This window comes from Jaculus jaculus, chromosome 13 (genome assembly GCF_020740685.1).
Source record: "Jaculus jaculus isolate mJacJac1 chromosome 13, mJacJac1.mat.Y.cur, whole genome shotgun sequence".
Taxonomy (NCBI): domain Eukaryota; kingdom Metazoa; phylum Chordata; class Mammalia; order Rodentia; family Dipodidae; genus Jaculus; species Jaculus jaculus.
The window spans coordinates 68,419,055-68,444,183 of NC_059114.1; the positions used below are offsets into that span (position 1 = coordinate 68,419,055).

The following is a 25,129-nucleotide window of genomic DNA, read 5'->3' on the forward strand; positions in this document are numbered from 1 at the left end:
GGGGGGAGGGAGGGAATTACCATGGGCTATTGTCCATAACTGTGGAATTTGTCCATAAAAAAGTAAAGTAAAAAAAAGAAAGGGCTGGAGAGATGGCTTAGCCGTTAAGCGCTTGCCTGTGAAGCCTAAGGACCCCGGTTCAAGGCTTGGTTCCCCAGGTCCCATGTTAGCCAGATGCACAAGGGGCGCACGCGTCTGGAGTTCGTTTGCAGAGGCTGGAAGCCCTGGCGTGCCCATTCTCTCTCTCTCCCTCTATCTGTCTTTCTCTCTGTGTCTGTCGCTCTCAAATAAATTTAAAAAAAAATTTTTTTAAATAAATAAATAAGAAAGAAAGAAAGAAAGAAAGGAAGGAAGGAAGGAAGGAAGGAAGGAAGGAAGGAAGGAAGGAAGGAAGGAAGGAAGGAAGGAAGGAAGGAAGGAAGGAAGGAAGGAAGGAAGGAAGGAAGAAAGAAAGAAAGAAAGTTATCCGGATAACTGGCCACAAAATTACAACTGCTTTTCTTCAAGCCATCTTGTTGTTCCAGTAAACATCACCCGTGGTAACCTCATTGATGATGTCATTTCACTTGTAAGAGGAGGAACCCTGCAGTCTGTACTTCAAATGAGAGAAAAGGTTCTCAAAGGATCGCAGGTGATCGACGTGACGGACTTTGTAAAGTGGGCCTCTTCCCTCCATGATGCTCCCGTCCTCATCAGTCAGAAAGTAAGCAATGTTTTGTTTTGTTTTGTTTTTCCACGTGCAAGATCGTGTCACTTTCTCATGAAGCGTCGCAGTAAGTTCAGGTGAACAGTGACTTCATGGGACTGATAGGTGAGCATTAACACACCCTCCCATCACATCCCTGGAAGGAGGTGGGGCAGACAAGAGAGGTGCGCTGTGGTGTGAGCCCACGGTGGCTCCTCCTTGGGGGTTCCTGGGGACTTGAGATTGCGGACGGCCTCCAGCGCAGATTGAGCAGCCTGAAACGCGTCGCTGAGTGGATGGTGTTTTCCTTTGCCTTCCCTGGGCAGCACACACTACTTCCCACACAGAAGACGCTCTTTGGAGAGTCTCCATGAGGGCTGGGGAGATGGTTTAGTGGTTAAGGTGCTTGACTTGCAAAGCCTAAGATTGCAGTTTAAATTCCCTGGCACCCACATAAGCCAGATGCACAAGGTGGCACATGAGTCTGGAGTTCGTCTGTAGAGGCTAGAGGGCTTGGTGTGCCCATTCTCTCTTTTCCTCTCTCAAATAAATAAATAAATAAATAAATAAATAAATAAATAAATAAATAAATAAATAAATGGAATCGTCATGGTTCCTCTTCTTTTTAAAAAAAAAAATTATTTATTTATTTGAGAGCGACAGACATAGAGAGAAAGACAGATAGAGGGAGAGGGAGAGAATGGGCGCGCCAGGGCTTCCAGCCTCTGCAAACGAACTCCAGACGCGTGCGCCCCCTTGTGCATCTGGCTAACGTGGGACCTGGGGAACCGAGCCTCGAACAGGGGTCCTTAGGCTTCACAGGCAAGCGCTTAACGGCTAAGCCATCTCTCCAGCCCTCCTCTTCTTCTTGATTTTATTTTGCTTGTGTCTATGTGATCATGTAACATGGTGGGTGTGGGGCGTGCACGTCTATGTGCCCTCACTGGGCCCTTGGCCCTCCAAGAAGCAGTGGGGCACGTGCCTGCGGTGGCCGGAGCAGACCTTTGGGCTTTGGGTGGCCCGCTCGGTGGGATTCTTGTTTGAGCCCGAGTCGCTTGCTGATAGCTGGCTTGCTGCTCTTCTATTCAGCTCCCCTTTGCTCTTTGCGGAAAGGGGTGACGGGCACATGGCTGTGCCCAGATCTTGATGTGGGTTCTAATGATACAAACTCAGGTGGTTTCAGGCCCATTAGACCCTCAAGCTTGCACACGGGGCACAATTAAGCACTGAGCTACATCTCCAAACATACACAATTCTTTCTTTTTTCTTTTCTTTCTTTCTTTCTTTCTTTCTTTCTTTCTTTCTTTCTTTCTTTCTTTCTTTCTTTTTTTTTTTTTGAGAGAGAAAGATAGAGAAAGAGAGAATGGGCGAACTAGGGCCTCCACCTGCTATAAACCCACTCCAGATGCATGCACCACCTTGTGCATCTGGCTTATGTAAGTCCTGGGGAATTGAACCTAGGATCTTTGCCATTGCAGGCAAGTGCCTTAACCGCTAACCCAGCTCTCCAGCTCGGTAATTCTTCTTTTTCTTCTTCTCCTTCTCCTTCGTCTTCATCCTCTTCCCCTTTCCTCTTTTCTTCTTTTCTTCTTTTGTTCCTTTTTTACTTTTTTTTTTTTTTTTTTTTTTGAGGTAGGGTTTCACTCTAGCTCTAGCTGACCTGGAATCCACTATGTAGTCTCAGGGTGGCCTCGAACTCACTGCAATCCTCCTACCTTTGCCTCCAGAGTGCTGGGATTAAAGGCGTGTGCCACCACACCCAGCTCTTGCAATTCTTATTGTCAGGGAGTTTTTGCTTTTCCTCTTTCTTTCTGTTCTTTTCGTTGTTGCTACTGTGGTTTAGTGTGTGTGTGTGTGTGTGTGTGTGTGTGTGTGTGTGTGTGTGTGTGTGTAAAGAGTGCATGAGTGTGTATTTGTGGGGGTTTTGTTTTTGAGACTGCCTGGACTACTCCATATACCTATGCTGAAGTAATTCTCCTGCCTCAGCTTCTTGAGTAGCTGGGACTACAAACATGGCCTTATCTTTATTTTATTTTGTTTTGGTTTCTAATTTTGAGACAGGGATTAACTAACTCTACAGCCCAGGCAAGTTTTTTACTCAATAGCCTCCCTAGTGCTGGGATCACAAACCTGAGCCATTAGACCCAGCTACCTTTTACATACTAATTATTTACTAATTATAATAGTACTCAACTTGTAATTTATTTCATTTTATTTATTAGAGAGAGAAAGAAAGAGGCAGATACAGAGAGAATGGGTACACCAGGGCCTGTAGCCTCTGCAAACGGACTCCAAATGTATGTGCCACCTTGTGCATCTGGCTTATGTGGGTCCTGGGGACTCAAACCTGGTTTCTTAGGCTTCACAGGCAAGTGCTTTAACTGCTAAGCCATCTCTCCAGCCCAAACCCTTGGTTTCTTTCCTGAGGGAAAAATGTTCATTGAAAGGATGTAAGTACCATTGTTATTTTTCTTTCTCTCTCCATCATAACTTTAAAGGCTGTGTGTTTCTCGTTGCTTCTTCTTTAGTCTCTGATACTATAAGAAATTGGTTTTTCTACTTGTTTTTATAGCCTCAGTTTTCTATGCATGCTTCATAATTTTTCTTCAGGTACAGCTTATTGTTGCTTACTACTTCTGTTTGAGTAACTGGAGTTAGATAGTAAATCTTAACATTTTAGGGGCTGGAGAGATGGCTTAGCAGTTAAGGCATTTGCCTGAGAGGTCTAAGGACCCAGGTTCAATTTCCCAGTATCCACGTAAGCCAAATGCACAAGGGGGCACATGCATCTGGAGTGTGTTTGCAGTGGCTGAAGGCCCTGGCATGCCCATTCTCTCTCTCTCTCAGATAAATAAACAAATATATATATATATGTATATGTTTATATGTGTGTGTGTGTGTGTGTGTATGTATATATATATATATATATATATTTTTTTTTTAATTTTTATTAACATTTTCCATGATTATAAAATATATCCCATGGTAATTCCCTCCCTCCCCACCCCCACACTTTCCCGTTTGAAATTCCATTCTCCATCATATTACCTCCCCATTACAATCATTGTAATTACATATATACAATATCAACCTATTAAGTATCCTCCTCCCTTCCTTTCTCCACCCTTTATGTCTCCTTTTCAACTTACTGGCCTCTGCTACTAAGTATTTTCATTCTCACACAGAAGCCCAGTCATCTGTAGCTAGGATCCCCATATGAGAGAGAACATGTGGCGCTTGGCTTTCTGGGCCTGGGTTACCTGACTTAGTATAATACTTTCCAGGTCCATCCATTTTTCTGCAAATTTCATAACTTCATTTTTCTTTACCGCTGAGTAGAACTCCATTGTATAAATGTACCACATCTTCATTATCCACTCATCTGTTGAGGGACATCTAGGCTGGTTCCATTTCCCAGCTATTATAAATTGAGCAGCAATAAACATGGTTGAGCATGTACTTCTAAGGAAATGAGATGAGTCCTTTGGATATATGCCTAGGAGCGCTATAGCTGGGTCATATGGTAGATCAATCTCTAGCTGCTTTAGGAACCTCCACACTGTTTTCCACAATGGCTGGACCAGATTGCATTCCCACCAGCAGTGCAGAAGGGTTCCTTTTTTTCCACATCCCCGCCAGCATTTATGATCATTTGTTTTCATGATGGTGGCCAATCTGACAGGAGTGAGATGGAATCTCAATGTAGTTTTAATCTGTATTTCCCTGATGACTAGTGACGTAGAACATTTTTTTAGATGCTTATATGCCATTCGTATTTCTTCCTTTGAGAACTCTCTATTTAGCTCCATAGCCCATTTTTTGATTGGCTTGTTTGATTCCTTATTATTTAACTTTTTGAGTTCTTTGTATATCCTAGATATTAATCCTCTATCAGATACATAGCTGGCGAAGATTTTTTCCCATTCTGTAGGTTGCCTCTTTGCTTTTTTCACTGTGTCCTTTGCAGTGCAAAATCTTTGTAATTTCTTTAGGTCCCAGTGGTTAATCTGTGGTTTTATTGCCTGAGCAATTGGGGTTGTATTCAGAAAGTCTTTGCCTAGACCAATATGTTGAAGGGTTTCCCCTACTTTTTCCTCTAGCAGTTTCAAAGTTTCCGGTCTGATGTTAAGGTCTTTAATCCATTTGGACTTAATTCTTGTGCATGGCGAGAGAGAAGAATCTATTTTCATCCTTCTGCAGATATTTATCCAGTTTTCAAAACACCATTTGAAGAGGCTGTCTCTTCTCCAATGAGTATTTTTGGCATTTTTATCGAATATCAGGTGGCTATAGCTACTTGGGCTTACATCTGGGTCCTCTATTCTGTTCCACTGATCTACATGTCTGTTTTTGTGCCAGTACCATGCTGCTTTTGTTACTATGGCTCTGTAGTATAGGTTAAAATCCGGTATGGTGATACCACCAGCCTCTTTTTTGTTGCTCAGTATTATTTTAGATATTCGAGGTTTTTTGTGATTCCAAATGAATTTTTGGATTGTTTTTTCTATTTCCATGAAGAAAGCCTTTGGAATTTTGATAGGGATTGCATTAAATGTGTAGATTGCTTTAGGTAAGATTGCCATTTTCACGATATTGATTTTTCCAATCCAGGAACAAGGGATGTTTCTCCACTTTCTAGTGTCTTCTGCAATTTCTCGCTTGAGTGTTTTAAAGTTCTTATTGTAGAGATTCTTTACTTCCTTGGCTAGGTTGATTCCAAGGTATTTTATTTTTTTTGATGCAATTGTGAATGGGAGTGATTCTCTGATTTCCTCCTCTGTGTGTTTGTTGTTAGCATATATGAAGGCTACTGATTTCTGTGTATTTATTTTGTATCCTGCTACATTGCTGTAGGTTTTGATCAGCTCTAACAGCTTGCTAGTAGAGTCTTTAGGGTCCTTTATGTATAGAATCATGTCATCTGCAAATAATGATAACTTGATTTCTTCCTTTCCAATTTGTATCCCTTTTATGTGTGTCTCTTGCCTTATTGCTATGGCTAAGACTTCCAAAACTATATTAAATAGAAGTGGGGCCAGTGGCCACCCTTGTCTTGTTCCTGATTTTAGTGGAAAAGCTTCCAGTTTTTCCCCATTTAGTAATATGTTGGCTGTAGGCTTGTCATAAATAGCCTTTATTATATTGAGATATGTTCCTTCTATTCCCAGTTTCTGTAGGACTTTTATCATGAAGGGATGTTGGATTTTGTCAAATGCTTTCTCTACATCTAATGAGATGATCATGTGTTTTTTGTCCTTCAACCCATTTATGTAATGTATTACATTTATAGATTTGCGTATGTTGAACCATCCCTGCATCTCTGGGATAAAGCCTACTTGGTCAGGGTGAATGATCTTTTTGATATACTCTTGTATTCTGTTTGCCAATATTTTGTTGAGAATTTTTGCATCTATGTTCATGAGGGAGATTGGTATGTAATTTTCTTTTTTTGTTCTATCTTTGCCTGGTTTTGGTATCAGGGTGATGCTGGCCTCATAGAAGGAGTTTGGTAGAATTCCTTCTTTTTCTATTTCCTGGAAAAGCTTAAGAAGCAATGGTGTTAGCTCTTCCTTAAAAGTCTGGTAAAATTCAGCAGTGAATCCATCCGGGCCTGGGCTTTTTTTAGTTGGGAGATTATTGATAACTGTTCGGATCTCCATGTTTGTTATAGGTCTATTTAAGTGATTAATCTCATTTTGATTTAATTTAGGTAGGTCATATAGATCAAGGAAATCATCCATTTCTTTCAGATTTTCATACTTTGTGGAGTATATGCTTTTATAGTATGTCCCTATGATTTTTTGAATTTCTCTGGAATCTGTTGTGATGTTACCTTGTTCATCTCTGATTTTATTAATTTGTGTCTCTTCTCTCTTTCTTTTGGTCAGATTTGCTAAGGGTTTATCAATCTTGTTTATCCTTTCAAAGAACCAACTCTTTGTTTCATTAATTCTTTGGATTGTTCTTTTTGTTTCTATTTCATTAATTTCTGCCCTAATCTTTATTATTTCTTCCCGTCTACTACTTTTTGGTTTGCCTTTTTCTTCTTTTTCCAAGGCTTTAAGGCGAAGCATTAGGTCGTTTACTTGCGACCTTTCTAATTTCTTAATATAGGCACTTAAGGCTATAAATTTACTCTTAGAACTGCCTTCATTGTGTCCCAGAGATTTTGGTATGTTGTGTTCTTATTATCATTTGACTCTATAAATTTTTTGATTTCCTTTTTGATTTCTTCATTGACCCACTCATCATTTAGTAGTGTATTGTTTAGTTTCCATGTTTTTGTGTATGCTCTATAGCCTTTCTTGCTACTGATTTGTAGTTTAATTCCATGGTGGTCTGATAGAATGCAAGGAATTATTTCAATTTTCCTGAATTTGTTAAGATTTGCTTTGTGTCCTAATATATGGTCTATTTTAGAGAATGTTCCATGTGCTGCTGAAAAGAATGTATATTCTGCAGCCTTTGGATGAAATGTCCTGTATATATCTGTTAGGTCCATTCCTTCTATGACCTCATTTAGTCCAGATGCCTCTCTGTTTATTCTTTCCCTGGATGACCTGTCAATTGATGAGAGTGGGGTGTTAAAGTCACCCACCACCACTGTGTTTGGTGTTATCTGTGACCTTAGTTCTAATAGTGTTTGTTTGGCGAATTTGGGAGCCCCCATGTTAGGTGCATATATGTTTAGGATTGTAATGTCCTCCTGTTGGAGTGTGCCCTTAATCAATATAAAGTGACCTTCCTTATCTTTCTTGACTAACGTCGGACTAAAGTCTACCCTGTCCGATATTAGGATAGCAACCCCTGCTTGTTTTCTAGGCCCATTTGCTTGAAACCCCGTCTTCCACCCTTTCACCCTAAGATAATGTCTATCCTTTGTAGAAAGGTGAGTTTCTTTTTTTTTTTTTTTATTTTTTTTTTTGTTCATTTTTTATTTATTTATTTGAGAGCGACAGACATAGAGAGAAAGACAGATAAAGGGAGAGAGAGAATGGGCACGCCAGGGCTTCCAGCCACTGCAAATGAACTCCAGACGCGTGCGCCCCCTTGTGCATCTGGCTAACGTGGGACCTGGGGAACCGAGCCTTGAACTGGGGTCCTTAGGCTTCACAGGCAAGCACTTAACCGCTAAGCCATCTCTCCAGCCCAAGGTGAGTTTCTTGAAGACAACAAATTGTAGGATCCTGCTTTTTGACCCAGTCTGCAAATCTATGTCTTTTTGTTGGGGCATTGAGACCGTTGATATTAAGAGATATTATTGAAAGGTGTGTATTTATGTTTGCCATTTGTGTGTGTGTGTGTGTGTGTGTGTGTGTGTTACTGGTTCTACCTGTGCTCTCTTCTGTTAACTGGTATTTGAGTATAGCTTGTTTTTTCTAGGTTCCTTATATGTGTGCTTTTCCTTTTGTTCAGCATGGAGGATTCTATCAAGTATTTTCTGTAGAGCTGGTTTTGTCTTCAAATACTCCTTTAACCTGCTTTTGTCATGGAATGTCTTTATTTCTCCATCTATTTGAATGGATAACTTTGCAGGATAAAGTAACCTTGGTTGACAGTTGTTATCTTTCAGAACTTGGAATATATCACTCCAAGCCCTTCTGGCTTTAAAAGTTTGTGTTGAATAATCTGCTGTAATCCTGATGGGCTTGCTTTTGTAGGTAACTTGATTTTTCTCTCTAACTGCTTTCAATATTTTTTCTTTGGTGTGTGTGTTTGGAAGTTTGATTATAATATGGCGAGGAGAGGTTCTTTCTGGGTTTTGTCTGGCTGGGGTTCTAAAGGCTTCCTGTATCTGTATTGGCACCTCTTTCCCAATTTGGGGGAAATTTTCCTCTATGATTTTGTTGAAGATGCCTACTATGCCTCTGGAGTGGAGTTCTTTTCCTTCTACTATGCCCTGAATTCTTATATTGGATCTTTTCATAGTGTCCCGAATATCTTGAAATTCCCACTCATACTTTTCTATAAGTTTGTCTTCCTCTTTGTTGGACTGCATTAGGTCTGCCACCTGGTCTTCTAGCTTAGATATTCTGTCCTCTCCCTCATCCATCCTACTGGTGAGATTTTCTACAGAGTTTTTTATTTCATTAACTGTGTTCTTCATTGCTAGTAATTCTGACTGGTTTTTCTTTATTATTTCTATTTCCCTATTTATGTCTTGTATTGCCTTCTTTATTTCATTAAATTGGTGTCCTGCCTCTTCTTTGATTCCTTTGATTTCCTCTTTGATTTCCTCTTTGATTTCTTCTTTGATTGTTTTCATGTGTTCTTTGACCTCTTTGAACATATTTTAATTATTCTTTTGAACTCTTTCTCAGGCATTTCCTCTAACTCTTTCTCACTGGAGGACATTTCTGATGCATTAATACTTTTAGGTGGATTTATATCGTCTTGCTTTTTAGTGTTTCTTGTGTTATAATGTATATATTTTTGCATCTTGGATTAAGTTAATGCTTGGATTTTCTAGCTAGCTGTGTATTCTTAGCTGTATCAATTGATTTGATGTAATATATTTTCAGGGTAGGACCTTAAGGTATTAGGTGTGGCTCTTAAGACTCTCAGAGTATCTACAAAGATGTTCTTAGGGGTTGAGTTTCCCTGCTATAGGAGTATTCAAGCAGGCTGAGTGGAATAAAATACAGGTAGATTCTAAAATTTAACTAAACACTGTACACATTCAATCAAAAACAGCCCCGAGTATGTATGCAAGAGTAGTTATTATAATGACCAGATCCTCTATCAACAAAGAGGTTTATATTTCTGGTCTGTTGAGGGATCCAAGTCAGCTTGTGACCAAGTGAGACCCTTCCCTGGTGCAATCCCAGTTACCTTGGTTGATTTTGGTCTCAGTCAAGTTGCTACCTGGGTCGTCAGGCTGCTGTTCTGATTTCTGGAGCTGGGCACTTGCTTTTCCTATGGGGCAAACCGAGCCGCTGCTGCTGCCTCTGCTGCTGCCGTAGCTGCCACCACCGGAGCCACCACCGCTGCTGAAGCTGCCGCTGCGGTGACCACCGCCGCTGCTCCCCCCGAAGCCGCTGCTGCAGGATCTGCCGCCGCTGCCACTCCTGGGTCCACTGCTGCTGGGGCCGCTGGTACCGGTGCTGGAGCCGCTGAAGTTGCTGCCGAACTCTGCTCCTGCTTGGGTCCCGCTGTCAGCCCAAGTTGGCGTGGCCAGGTCCCGGGCCGCTGCTGTGTTCGCTGGAGCTGGGCTCAGGCGGTGGGGGAGGGGAGGGAGCCGCGGCTGCTCTGGTTGTCTCGCTGCTCCACGTGTTCTACCTCGCGGTCTGCTCCTCCGCTGCTCGCTGCCGCTCTCCCCTCATGTTTCCCGAGTTGCAGAGAGCGCGGTGCGAGGGGAAAATCCCGCACCTGGCTTTTCCTGCGGCTCGAGCCGAGTTGGCGGCTTTCTGCTGCCCCGCAGGCGCGGCGGTTGGCCAAGCTGCCGGAGCCGCCCTTCCCGCCTGTGCAGGCTCTGGATGCTCTATAACTCTTCTACTTCTCCGCTGCCGCCTCAATTTCCTATACACCTCACTTTTTAGTAAAAGTGTGTATTTTGCTGAGTTTTTTTGGTCTTTTTCCCCCCTAGGCTGCTTTGGCGTGGTACCTACGCCGCCATCTTAACCGGAAATCTGTATATATATTTAAATCTTAACATTTTTAATAGTATTCACTATTTGAGAATTTTTTTCCTCAGGCTATTTTACTGTCCTTAAAAAGTTAATGAAGGGCTAGAGAGATGGCTCAGCAGTTAGCACACTTGCACATAAAGCCTAATAACTCAAGTTTGGTTTCCCAGTACCCATGTAAAGCTAGATGCACAAGGTAGTACATATGTCTGAAGTTCCTTTGCAGTGGCTAGAGACCCTGGTGTGCCCATCCTCTCTCTCTCTGTCTCTCTTTTACTCTCTCTCCCAGACATGGTGGCACACACCTTTAATCCCAGCACTTCGTAGACTGAGGTAGGAAGATAACTGAGTTCGAGGCCAGCCTGAGCCTACATAGTGAGTTCTAGGTCAGACTGTGCTAGAATGATACCCTACTTTAAAAAAAAAATTAAAAATGGAGAGATGGCTTAGCGGTTAAGCGCTTGCCTGTGAAGCCAAAGGACCCTGATTCAAGGCTCGATTCCCTAGGACCCACGTTAGCCAGATGCACAGGGGGGCGCACACATCTGGAGTTTGTTTGCAATGGGTGGAGGCCATGGCACACCCTTTCTCTCTACCTCTCTGCCTCTGTCTATTGCTCAAATAATTAAATAAAAGTAAAAACAAAAATTTAAAATAAAATAAAAGGCTGAATAGATGACTTAGCAGTTGTGTCTCTTGCCAGCAAAGCCAAAGGACCAAGGTCTAAGACCCCAGTACCCATGTAAAGCCTGTTGCACAAGATGATGCATCTGGACTTTGTTTGCAATGGCTGGAGGCTCTGGCATGCCCATATTCTCCCTCTCTCTCTCTCTCTCTCAAATAAATAAATGAAGAATTGGTTTTTTTGTTTTGTTTTGTTTTGTTTTGTTTTGTTTTGTTTTTGGTTGTTTGAGGTAGGGTCTTACTCTGGTCCAGGCTGACCTGGAATTCACTATGTAGTCTCAGGGTGGCCTCGAACTCATGGTGATCCTCCTACCTCTGCCTCCCAAGTGCTGGCATTAAAGGCGTGCGCCACCACGCCTGGCAAGAAAGTACTTTTTTTTTTAAGTGAGTGAAGAAACTGCTTCACTTACGTGAAGAAAGAACCTAGAATCTGAAAATTGCCCTTTAGGTTATAGAAACCTGGTCATTAGTATATGCACTCATGATACTTCTAGTCAGGCATGGCGGCACAGACCTCTGATCCCCGCCACTTGGGAAACTGAGGTAAGGGGATCCCAAGTTCAATGCCAGCCTGGGATACATAGTTAGCTTGAGATCAGCCTGGACAACGTAGAGGAAACCTGTCTCAAAATAAAAACCTGAAGGAAAAGAAAAGGAAAATTAAAAAAAAGCAAAGGCTAGCCGGGTATGGTGGCACACGCCTTTAATCCCAGCACTCGGGAGGCAGAGGTAGGAGGATCGCCGTGAGTTCGAGGCCACCCTGAGACTCCATAGTGAATTCCAGGTCAGCCTGGGCTAGAGTGAGACCCTACCCCAAAAAACCGAAAGAAAAGAAAAGGCAAAGGCTGATAGTGATGGAGCCCCGTGGTAAGGAGCTCAGTGGTGTGGTAGCTCAGGAGTATTTTACCTATCATGTGTAAAGCCCTAGGTTCAATCCCCAGTATTGAAAACAATAACAAAGACCAGCTGGGCATGGCACTAGATGCCTAGATAGGTCTGCACCCTGACCGTGCCTGGTCTCCTTTGAGGGCTGGATGGCACACACCTTTAATTCCAGGGCTTACCTGGGAGGCTGAGGTGGGGAGATCACAGCGAGTTGGAAGAGCGCCTGGGCTACCCACGGAGTTCTAGATCTAAATAACTAAAATTAAAACATTTGTCCTTTTGTAATAGATTCCAAGCCATTTTGCTGTCCTATATCTAGTGTAAGTGGCCCTTTAGTGAGTTGGTAGCAGGCAACTTCACAATCCGTAATCACTAGTTCATTTTTCTTAATGTTTTATTTATTTGAGGGGGGGGACAGACAAACAGAGATCTAGAACTCAGCCTGGAATAGAGTGAGACCCTGCCTCAAAAAACAGTTAAAAAAAAAAAAAAAAAAACTTCCAGGTGTTTTTTTTTTTTTCTTAAATAGAACACAATCAGGGGGGAAAAATGGGCAAATTTGTCTGCATAAGAGGGTAAGTTCAGAGGTGCTTTTATTAAATTTAAATTTCATTTAAATCCATTATCTTGGAGTTGGTAAATTATCTATGCTGGGGGATTTTGAATTCAGAATATGTGAAGGCTCAGGTGGATGACAGCTGAGGTAGCTTATTTTCTCATCTCCACAAAGCAAGGCCAACCTGTCTGTACACAGAGGGAGCCAAGACAGATGTCTGGGAAGTCGTAAACAGCCCATCATGTCCCAAAGCTGCCATCTGCCATCTCATGGGAGTCAGGCATCTGCTGAACTATTCAGGCTTTCCACAATGCCCTGGCTGGACCCCAAAATACAGTGTACCCAATTTCCAGGAGGAACTCTTTCTCAGACCTCTAGGTTAGTAGGTATCTCATGTACACAAGCTGTCTAAGTTCTTTGCCCTTGTAAATTGAAAGTCTGCTCTTTACAAACCAATGTCACCCTGCCTGAGGGAATGACAGCTGTACTGTCCTGCTGACCAGGTTTCACAATGATCCTCTTATAGAAAAAGTTCAGATAACAACAAACTATTGTGGCTTTACTCACCTAGCGTGGCATTTAAACCCCTGGAGAGAAATGAGGTACACTTAAGTTTGACCTTGAAGCCTACCATCCCAGATATTCAGCTGGCTGATGCTGGGGAGGATGACAAGTTCAAGACCAAGTTGGGGTACTTAAAAGAGAAACTGAAAAGGACCTGCAGACGTAGCTCAGTCACAGAGCACTTGCCTTGCACACACAAGGACCTGAGTTCAATTCCTTGTGCCACAAAAATTATGCAAAATAACTAAGCATAAAACGTTTGTCCTTTTGTAATAGATTCCAAGCCATTTTGCTCTCCTATATCTAGAATAAGTGGCCCTTTAGTGAGCTGGTAACAGGCAGCTTCACAATCTGTAATCACTAGTTCATTTTTTTAAAGTTTTAGTTATTTATTTGAGAGAGTCGGGGAGAGAAAGATAGACAGAGAGAATGGTCGCACCAGGGCCTCCAATCACTGCAAACAAACTCCAGACACATGGACCACCTTGCGCGTCTGGCTTATGGGAGTCCTGCAGAGTTGAACCTGGGTCCTTTGGCTTTGCAGGCAAGCACCTTAACTGCTGAGCCACCCCTCCAGGCCAACTAGTATATTTATTTTTTATTTATTTATTTTTTTGGCGAAGTGAAGTATTTTATTGTCTACAGATGATATGTTCCAACACTGGGAATGGTCTTAATAATGGAACAATTGGTGAGCCTGCTTCATTATGTAGAGAATTGGTAGAATCTCTCCTTACCACTCTTAACTAATTTCTGGTTTGTATTTAATTCCCTGTAACACATTGAGTCCGCGATCTACATAACTTATCTTGCCAAGTCCATTTTGAAGGAACAAGCAGGAGGTAATTTTTGCTCGATTGTGCAGTTCTCAGCAGACACCAAAGTATGTTAAAGAGTGTTGGTGTTTTAAAGAGCTTTATACCAGTGCCCTCTATATTACAGCCATAACTGTAAAAACCATTTCTAATGCTCTTGTAGAGGGATTGGCTGAACAGGGTGGCGCACACCTTTAATTCCAGCACTTGGAGATAGGAGGATCGCTGTGAGTGAGGCCACCCTGCGAATACATCATAAATTCCAAGTCAGCCTGGGCTAGAGTGACACCCTACCTCAAAAAACAACAACAAAGAATCCGGATTTAGTCCAAACAGTTAATCATTTTGGATGTCTGAAAATAACCTAAATGTGATTATTAAACTATATTGTCAATTCATTTTAGTACATTTTTTAACTTTTTGTTTATTTTTAGTTATTTATTTGAGAGCGACAGACAGAGAGAGTAAGAGGAAAGAGAGAGAGCGAATGGGCACGCCAGGTCCTACACCCACTGCAAATGAACTCCAGATGCATGCACCACCTTATGCATCTGGCTTACATGGGTACTGGGGAATTGAACTTTGAACTGGGGTCCTTAAGCTTCACAGGCAAGTGCTTAACCGCTTAAGCCATCTCTCCAGCTCCATCTTAGTACTTTTTTTTTTTTTTTTTGGTTTTTTTGAGGTAGGGTCTCACTCGAGCCCAGGCTGACCTGGAATTCACTATGTAGTCTCAGGGTGGCCTCGAACTCATGGCAATCCTCCTACCTCTGCCTCCTGAGCGCTAGGATTAAAGGCATGCGCCACCACACCTGGCTCTTAGTACATTTTTAAATAAATTTTATTATAGATTATGTCCACTGAAAATATAGTTGGTCTGGAAAAATTCAAAATGGATTTCTTTCTTTTAAAAATACTTTTCTATATTTGAGAGAGAGGAGAGCTGGAAAGTAAGAGAGATTGTGTATGTGTGGGAGAGAGAAAGAAAGAGAGGGAATATGGGCCTCTTGCTATTGCAAGTGAACTCCAAGCACATCTACTATAGTGTGCACCTGGCTTTATTCTAGGTACACTAGGGAATTGAACCCAGGCCAGCAGACTTTATAAGTAAGCACCTTCAACTGCTGAGCCATCTCCCCAGCCCCCTAAACAGGTTTATTTTCCTTTTTGCCATATTTTTATTAATTTATTTGAGGGAGACATGCCAGGGCCTCTTTCTGCTGCATACTACTCCAGATGCATGCACCACGGCATACATCTAACTTTACATGGATGCTGAGGAATTGAACTCTGGCCATCAGACTTTGCGAGCAAGTGCCTTTAACTACTGAGCCATCTCTCCAGCCCTCAAAACAGTTGATTTTTCAAGGTATGATATCACTCAGGATGGCCTGAAATTAGTGTCAGGCTGGCCTCGAACTCACAGCAATCTTCCTACCTTAGTCTCCCAAGTGAACCAACATGCCTGGTAAAACAGTTATCATAATAGAAGATGATGATCATTAGGAAAAAGTGTAGTTCTGAGCCAGGCATGGTGGTGCACACCTTTAATCCCAGCACTCAAGAGGCAGAGGTAGGAGGATTGCCTTGAGTTTGAGGCCACCCTGAGACTCTATAGTGAATTCCAGGTCAGCCTGGGCTAGAGTGAGACCCTACCTCAAAAAACCAAAAATAAATAAATAAATAAATAAATAAATTTTTAGAAAGTGTAGTTCTGCAGACAAAACAATGTAGTTCCCTGGTTCTTAAAATAGTGCATGCTTAAGAGGCATTATTATATTATTTTATCTTATTTTTTAAATTTCTATTTAATTTATTTTTTAATATTTTCTGTTTTTATTTATTTATTTATTTGAGAGAGAGAGGGCATGCCAGGGCCTCCAGCCACTGCAAACAGACTCCAGATGCATGCACTACCTTGTGCATCTGGCTTACGTGGGTCCTGGAGAATCAAACCTGGGTCCTTTGATTTTGCAGGCAAATGCCTTAACTACAAACTCATCTCTCCAGCCTAATTTATTTAGTTGGTTAGTTAGTTAGTTTTGGCTTTTTGAGGTAGGGTCTCACTCTAGCTCAGGCTGACCTGGAATTCACTATGTAGTCTCAGGGTGGCCTCGAACTCACGGTGATCCTCCTACCTCAGCTTCCCAAGTACTAGGATTAAAGGCATGTGCCACAACACCCAGCTTCTAATTTTTTTTTTTTATTTATTTATTTGAGAGAGAAAGACAGATAGAGGGAGAGAGAGAGAATGGGCGCGCCAGGGCTTCCAGCCTCTGCAAACAAACTCCAGACGCGTGCACCCCCTTGTGCATCTGGCTAACGTGGGACCTGGGGAACTGAGCCTCGAACCGGGGTCCTTAGGCTTCACAGGCAAGTGCTTAACCGCTAAGCCATCTCTCCAGCCCCTAATTTATTTTTTAATTGACAATTTCCATAGTTGTAGACAATAACCCATGGTAATTCCCTCTCTTCCCCCACTTTCCCCTTTGAAACTCTACTCTCTTTCACATCCCTTCCCCCTCTCAATCAGTCTCTCTTTAACTGGATGTCATCTTTTGGATCTAGGCTTTGAGGCTCTTTGTGGCTGGTGTTCCCCCTTCATTGTTATCTTTTTGAAGGCTATTGGTAGACTTTATCCAAATTGTTTCCTCCATGACCTCTGTTTCTGTGGCTTACATGATCTGGCCTTGGCTTTCCTTTGAAGGGTAAAGGAAGATAAATATCTTTTAAAAAACTATTAAAATAGCCCTGCAGCATGCTTACCTTGTTTGTGTTAATACAGCAGTGATGGGAAGAGCTTTCATCTAAATAAACAAAGCATGAACCCTGTTATGCACTGACTCATGAAGAACGTATTTGCAGACAGCTGATGGCTGAGCAGAATCCCTGATATGTGCTGGAGATGGTCCCCTTCTCCTTTACAAGTATTACAAAAGGGGCTGGAGAGATGGCTTAGTGGTTAAGGTGCTTGCCTGTGAAGCTTAAGGACCAAAGTTCAACTCCCTAGTAACCATGTAAGCCAGATGATGGTGTACCACTCTCTCTCTCATAAATAAATAAAAATAACTTTAAAACAAAGTATTCCAGGAGTTGGAGGAGATGGCCAAGTAGCTGAAATGCTTTTGCCTTGCAAACTGGCTGACCAGAGTTAAGATTCCCCAGTGCACACATAAAAGCTAAAAGTTGTGGTACTCAGCTGTAAAGCCGGCGCTGAGGAGGTGGGGCCAGGAGAACCCTCAGCGCTCACTGGCTAGCTAATCTAGCTGCATTTGGGAACTATGGTTCAGTGAGAGAGGCTGTATCAAAAAACTAAGGTGGAGGGCTGGAGGGATGGCTTAGCGGTTAAAGGCACTGGCCTACAAAGCCAAAGGACCCAGGTTTGATTCCCCAGGACCCATGTTAGCCAGATGCATAAGAGGGTGCATGTGTCTAGAGTTCGTTTGCAGTGGCTGCAGGCCCATTCACTCTCTTTCTCTCTCTCTCTCTCCCTCTTTCTCCACCAAATAAATAAATAAAAATAAAATATTAAAAACAATAAGGTGGAGAGCAGTTCAGAAAGACACACCACACTGACCTCTGGCCTCCATATGCTTGCATGTGTACCTATGCACATAAGCAAACCCACACACATATAAACACGCAAAATATCTTCTAGACCTTAAGGCTTCTCACTTGCTCAGTGATATTTTTTTATTTAATTGAAATCAGAGAGAGAGAGAGGATAGAGAGGATGGCCTCACTAGGGCCTCCAGCTTCTGTAAATGAACTCCAGATATGTACACAACTTTGTGCATCCAGTTTTGTTGTTGTTTGTTTGTTTGTTTTTGGGTTTTCAAGATAGGGTCTCACTCCAGTCCAGGCTGACCTGGAATTCACTATGTACTCTCAGGATGGCCTCGAACTCATGGCGAACCTCCCACCTCTGCTTCCCAAGTGCTGAGATTAAAGGCATGTGCCACCATGCCCAGCTTGCATCCAGTTTTATGTGGGTACTGGGGAATCGAACTTGGGTGGTTAGGTTTTGTAGGCAAGCACCTTAACCACTGAACCATCTCTCCAACCCAACCCACTTTAGTAATATTTCGATAACACATGTTCTCTTTCTTCCTTCATATTTTGTTATTCATTTACTTTCGTTTGCAAGGGGGGAGAGAAGGATGGAGGGGGAGAGAACAAATGAGAGAAAGAGAGAGAGAATGGGCACAGCAGAGCCTCTTGCCATTGCAAATGAACTCCAGGTGCATAGGCCAATTTGTGCATCTGGCTTTACAGGTATACTGGGGAATCAAACCTGGGCCGGCAGGGTTTGCAAACAAGTTCCTTTCACCACTCCAGACCCCTTTATACTTTATACTTTTTATACTTTTTTTTTTATACTTTATACTTTGAAATGTGACTTCCCTGATAGCAGACTCATTTTGATCACTAAGCTAATATCTATGTAGCAATAATTATCATGCAATAAGCTCATGTTGAATTAATTAATAGTGAGTAAACAATTGAGTATAGAGTATCTTTACAAGTTCCTCTGCAGAATGACCAAAAATGGAATACTTTACCTTCTTGTAGCTGTCTCCCATTCACAGTCTGGTTCCTGTGAAAATGAACAATGCATACTTAAAGAAAAGAAACTTGGAAAGAGCCATTGAAGACTATATTGATGAATTCGATGTGAAAAAATGCCATCCATGCCAAAACGGAGGCACAGTGATCCTGATGGATGGACAGTGCGTGTGTTCCTGCCCACTGACGTTTAAGGGAATTGCCTGTGAAATCCATAAGCAAAAATGATATTAAGGTGAGAATGACTTATTTTTTTATATTGTTAAGGATAAAAATACTCATTTTGGTTATTTAATATGAAAATAGCTATGAATTAATTTGTAGTAGACTCCTGTATTGCATATAATATTGTGTAATTGTGATACACACTACTTTTCACTGGGTGAATAGTGAAAATAGACAAACCACCCATCTAAACTAAAAACAAACTATAGTTACTATGTTGCTGGGGTTTTTTTGTTGTTGTTTGTTTGCTTGTTTTTTGAGGAAGGGTCTCACTCTAGCCCAGGCTAATCTGGAATTCACTATGTAGTCTCAGGCTGGCCTAAAACTCACAGTGATCCTATTATCTTGGCCTCCTGAGTACTGGAACTAAAGGTGTGTGCCACCATACATAGCTGCAACACTTTTTTTACTATAAAAATATTTATCTAAAAAGTTTATAGAAATACAAAATGGAGAGATGGCTCAGAAGTTAAGCCTGCGAAGCCTAACAACCTGGGTTTGATTCCCCAGTACCCACATAAAACCAGACACACAAAGAGGTGCATTCATTTGCAGCTGCTAGAGGCCCTGGCATACCTATTCTCATTCTCTCTCCTTGCAAATAAATAAATTAATTTTTTTTAATTTTTTTTCATTTTTATTTATTTATTTGAGAGTGACAGAGAGAGAAAGAGGCAGAGAGAGAGAGAGAATGGGCGTGCCAGGGCTTCCAGCCACTGCAAACGAACTCCAGACGCGTGCACTCCCTTGTGCATCTGGCTAACGTGGGTCCTGGAGAATCGAGCCTTGAACCGGGGTCCTTAGGCATCGCAGGCAAGCGCTTAACTGCTAAGCCATCTCTCCAGCCTGATAAAATGTGTTTTAAAAGAATGAAAAGTTTTCAAAAATTATAGAAATATGACAAACTTCTAGCTATTTGCCATCTAGAGTTAAGAAATGTCAAATATAGGGACTGGAGAGATGGTTCAGTGGTTAAGGTGCTTGCCTACAAAGCTGAATGACTTATTTTCAATTCTCCAATACCCATATAAAGCAAGATACATCAAGTGGCAAATGCATCTGGAGCTGGAGGCCCTGGCTTGCCCATTCTCTGACTGTCTCTCTTCCCTCTCTCTCTCTGCGTGCAAATACATAAGTAAAATCTTAAAAAAAAAAAAAGAAATATATCATCTATATTTTATATGCATACATTATACACCATGTATGTAGGAGTAGATATAAACATGTGCACTTGTGAATTATTTTTTGAGATGAGCAATGATAGAGTGATAGATTCCATAGAGGTCTTTGTGCTGTGCTCAGGGAGCTCCTTGCCTCGCCTCTTCTTTTCTTTTTTTTTTGGGTTTTCAAGGTAGGGTCTCACGCTGGTCCAGGCTGACCTGGAATTCACTATGTAGTCTCAGGGTGGCCTTGAACTCTCAGCAATCCTCCTACCTCTGCCTCCCAAGTGCTGGGATTAAAGGCGTGTGCCACCACGCCCAGCACCTCGCCTCTTCTTTAACACACATGTAATCACTTTTGTTCCATGACTGTGTATCCTCCCAATTTAGTGAACTTCCACTAAACACATATGTACCAGGCTGGATATGGCTTAGCGGTTAAGGTACTTGCCTGCAAAACCTAAGGACCCATGTGCTATTCTCCAGATCCCACATTAGACACGCAAAGGCGAGGCAAGTGCAAGGTCACACATGCCCACTAGGTGGTGCGAGCATCTGGAGTTCGATGTCAGTGGCTGAGGCCCTGGCAGCCAATTCTTTACCTCTCTTCTCTCTCTCTCTCTCAAAAAAATTAAGTACATACGTACCAATAAAAACTGATATTGGGGCTGGAGAGATGTCTTAGCGGTTAAGCGTTTGCCTGTGAAGCCTAAGGACCCTGGTTCGAGGCTCGGTTCCCCAGGTCCCACGTTAGCCAGATGCACAAGGGGGCGCACGCGTCTGGAGTTCGTTTGCAGAGGCTGGAAGCCCTGGCGCACCCATTCTCTCTCTCTCCCTCTACCCGTCTTTCTCTCTGTGTCTGTAGCTCTCAAATAAATAAGTAAAAAATGAACAAAAAAATTTTTTTTTAAAAAAACTGATATTGTTTTGTATGTTCTTATGCTTCACACAAATGACACTTACTAGATTTTCCTTTCGCAGTTAAACTTAAGCAAATATGCTGTTGAGTAGATCCTACATTATATTTTAAAGCTAATTGTCTAGAATTGTAGGATTATTTTTACAAAGAAGAATGATTTCAGCTGTGTTTCTTTTTTAAGCACTTTTACTGAGGACTTAAACATACTAACAAACTGTAGTTTGATCATGTTCGCCTCCTATTCCCCGCTTCCCCCCGCCCCCCAGTCCCCTGAGCACCCTCCGCTTTCCAGGTGTCTTTCTTCTGTATGGATGTCTCAGTCCTTTTGCCCTCCTGTGTCCTTTGTGTCAGAATGTCGATTGGCTCAGAATTGTGCCCGTCTGGTGGGGACAATGGCAACCCCTGTGAGGACAGTGTCCTAAAGCACTCTTTCCCATCCTGTGGCTGTTACATTCATTCCTTCCTCCCCGTCCTCCACCATGGCCGCTGAGCCTCGCAAGGGCAGGATGGAGGTGTTCAGTGCTGAGCTCTCAAGAGCCTGTTTTCAGCTTTGATGAGTTCTGAGTCTCCTCAGTGTCTACCGCCGTCTCCGCAGAGAAGCCCTCTGGCTGGCTGTGAGAGCAGTGCTTCTAATCCCAACAGAACCTTCTCTTTCTTTGTTGTTGTTGTTGTTGTTTTGAGATAGGGTCTCGCTCTAGCCCAGGCTGACCTGGAATGCACTATGTAGTCTCAGTCTGGCCTCCAACTCACAGTGATCCTCCGACCTCTGCCTCCCAAGTGTTGGGATTCAAGGTGTGTGCCACCATGTCTGGCTTCTTTGTTTAATATTCCGGTTGAACTAATCAAACTTCTAATAGATGGTGAAGTGATGTATTGTTATCATGAGCCCAAGAGTTAGTCACCCCACAATTAGGTAATGAGATTAGCTTGCCATGGCAGTCATAATTCACATTGTTGGACTGAACAAACACAGTTTCTCATAATAAAAATTCTAAAACAACCAGGTGTGGTGGGGCACACCTTGAATCCCAACACTCAGGAGGTAGAGGTAAAAGGATTGCTGTGAGTTCAAGGCCACCCCAGAACCACATAGTGAATTCCAGGTCAGCCTGGCCTAGAGCGAGACCCTACCTCAAAAAATCAAAACAAACAAAAAAACTCTAAAACAATTATGTAGTTTCCTAAAACAAAGAGTCAATGTTTCCATCTCTTACAATAAAGTTAATTTTTTGCATGCCTTAGTAGATATATTTCTTGGAAAGTCATTTATAAAGTGACAGAATCCATTAGGATTTAACATATTTTTTTAATTTTAAGATTATTAATTTTAAAAACCTGCTAACTTTGTTATTTCTCTATTATTTTCTTTCTGAGATAGACTCATTCTGCAGTCTAGGGTGGCCTGGAATTCATGGTGATCCTCCTGCCTCAGCCTCCTGAGTGCTAGAACTACAGGCATGAGCCACATTCCTGGCTTGTCTCGCATTCATCTAATGATGTGTCCATCCTATGTTTCACATTTAAAATTTTTTTTAATTAATTATTTATTTGGCAGAGAGAGAATAGGTGCACAAGGGCCGCCAGACTCTGCAAATGAACTCCAGACGCATGCACTGCCTTGTGCATGTGGCTTATGTGGGTCCTAGGGAATTGAACCTAGGTCCTTTGGCTTTGCAGGCAAGCACCTTAACTGCTAAGCTATCTCTCCAGCCCTGTTTCACATCTATCACTCTTGCTGTGCTTCCTTCTCTGAGCTTTTTGGCTTTAGCTTCACGTTCTCCCATTTTCTTTCTCTCTCTCTTTCTTTCTTTCTTTCTTTCTTTCTTTCTTTCTTTCTTTCTTTTAATCTAATTGATGGGTTGAACTGTATCTGTTGATTTGCCTGTTGTGCTGGCGATGGAACTTAGGGTCCTGGGCATGCTAGACACGCTGTCTGCCACTGGCCTACTATATTCTCAGCACTAGAATATTTTCCTAAACTCTTCTTTTGATTTTTGTTCCAAGTCCATTTGATTATTTTCCTACCTTTATCTCTCTCTTTCTAACTGCTTCAGTATGTATAGCTTTTCTTTAAAAAATTATTTTTATTTCATGTTATTTATTTGACACAGAGAGAGAGAGAGAGAGAGAGAGAGAGAGCAACAGGCAGACAGAGAGGGAAGAGAGAGAGAGAATAGGCATGCCAGGGCCTTCAGCCACTGCAAACGAATTCCATATGCATGCGCCCCTTGTGCATCTGCCTTACGTGGGTCCTGGGGAATCTAACCTGAGTCCTTTGACTTCATAGGCAAGTGCCTTAACTATTAAGCCATCTCTCCAGCCCTAGTATGTAGAGCTTTTAAGGTGTAATTCTCTGCAAAGTTTATCAACACAGTTGATTCGCAGTTGTACTTAGTAATTTTTTATTGCAGGGTTAGTCACTGGCAGAAATGACTTCCTGTGGAGTCCTGTCTCCTCCTGGTAGTAGGATATTTTATGGGGTGGGCTTGCTTCTTGGGCAGTCCTGTTGATTTCAGTTTTATACCAAGTCTTAAATTTTTTTAAAATTTAAATTTTAAAAGTTTGATATTCCACATTTTGTGTTCCCAGATAAAGAAAACCAAATTCCATTCTTCAATATATCACATTCATTAGTCACTAGTATCTTCTGGTTGACTTTTCACATCCAACATAGGCTGGCCCACCAATTTTTTCTGAGGCCCTGGCGAAATCTTTCTTCCAGAATTAATCCCACATGCTAGCTATTCTAGAAATTCTTTTTTTTTTTTTTTTTTTTTTTTGTCTATAGAATTTTCAAAACCTGCTTAGTCCTTAAACTGGTCCTGCCATTATCTTAAGATGGAAATCCCAACTATCATCTTTCTTTTACTTAGGCTGGAATAATTCCAACTTTCTCCTCTGTTGATTAATCCAACCTTCTGCTCCTTCATTCACCTTTTGTGTTTCTGCTTCCTTTTAAGCCAATGGCTTTCAAACTGGCTATTTGTTATTTATTTATTTATTTAGTCTTTTTCCCCCTCTCTCTTAAAAAGGAATCAGACATGGTGGAGCACAGCTGTAATCTCAGCACTCAGAAGTAACGTTAAAGTAAGAGGATCACAAGTTCAAGGCCCACCTGGGGTGCATAGGAACATTCTGCTTCAGGACACACACACATACAGACACACAGAGAGACACACATACACACACACACGGACACACAAAGACAGACACACACACAAAGACACAGACATACACAGACACATACACAGACACACGAAGACGTAGAACCACCAAAGAGAAGCAAAAGGTTTAAAAGAAAATTAAATCAGAATTTCTATGACGGATACTGACTGGACACAGCTCTCCACCTACCCACCATCTCTGTCTCCTACTGGTGATTCTAACTTATGGCTATTCTAATCTACACACAAGGTAGAGAGACTGTATCTTGAACCCAATCCAGTTGGCATCTGCAATGAAACCTTTTCCAATTTCTTCCAAATCAGTTCTGCACTTGTGTTCCGCATACTTTTCTCTTCACTGTGCCAACACTTGTGGCATGGACGCTCCCTGAGTAACCCCCTCTAGTTTGGAAATATGCCTCATTCGTATGTCTTGAACGTTCTTCTAGTCCCGACACCTGGTATGGTTCATTATGATGCAGCAGGATAAAGGGAAGGTCACATGAATGGGTATACAGACCCAAAGGTTCCTTTGGTTTTCTCGTCTCTGTCCCCTTCAGATGAAAGGAGGCCTGAGCTGGACGGAAAGAACAAATGGACCCCACCAGGACTATCCATTCCACCCGACTCTGGAGAGCATCCTTGCTGCCAAGTGACAAGCGGCATGCCTCATGGAGATCTGAAGTCTTTCTCTGAGATCCACAATGCCTTTTTCCCCTTCCACTCTGTAAGGCTTCCATTTGCTAGCCCCTAATGAATAGTCAGCAGTGAAATATGCCAGGCTGCTTTTTCCCACAGGCAATGCCAATCTCTTGTTAATAAAACAAAATTAAATTAAAAACAGAATGTTGGTTTAAAAGGCTTTAAAGTCATTGCCAGACTTCTTTGTATGATTAATATATTCCACCAGTGCCATTACCAAGTCTGCACCATGCAATTTAGCTCTTATTTACGTAGTTGTTTCATTTGCCTCTTCATTTATATGTGCATGCATTCATTTGGCATGTAATGAATACCAACCACACACACAAGACTGCGCTTAGTAAGTAAGCTTAACTCTATGTGTCTGGGGAGAAAGGGTGCTGTTGATACCAAATATTGTTAGGGGTAGATCATGTGAAATTACCTCTGCTATACAAACTAAACAAAACCTGGCAATTTCATACTTTAGTTTGTGAGTTTGTAGACATGAGTTATGTAAGGTAAGGAGATGATTAGGATTAGACGGCACTGGGCTAGAGGGATAGCTTAGCAATTAAGGCATTTGCCTGTAAAGCCAA

The 25,129-nt window shown here is 42.0% G+C and overlaps 1 protein-coding gene across 1 annotated transcript in view; it reads left to right on the forward strand.

Moving 5' to 3' along the window:
- The window catches only part of C9 (complement C9), a 97,983-nt gene extending 73,272 nt beyond the window's left edge, over window positions 1-24,711 (forward strand). Inside the window, exons 9-11 of the mRNA XM_045132892.1 lie at window positions 525-703; window positions 18,388-18,616; window positions 24,410-24,711. Coding sequence (XP_044988827.1) covers window positions 525-703; window positions 18,388-18,609 — 401 coding nt within the window. The 3' untranslated portion in view covers window positions 18,610-18,616; window positions 24,410-24,711. The remainder of the gene's footprint in view (window positions 1-524; window positions 704-18,387; window positions 18,617-24,409) is intronic.
- The last annotated feature ends 418 nt before the right edge of the window (window positions 24,712-25,129 follow it).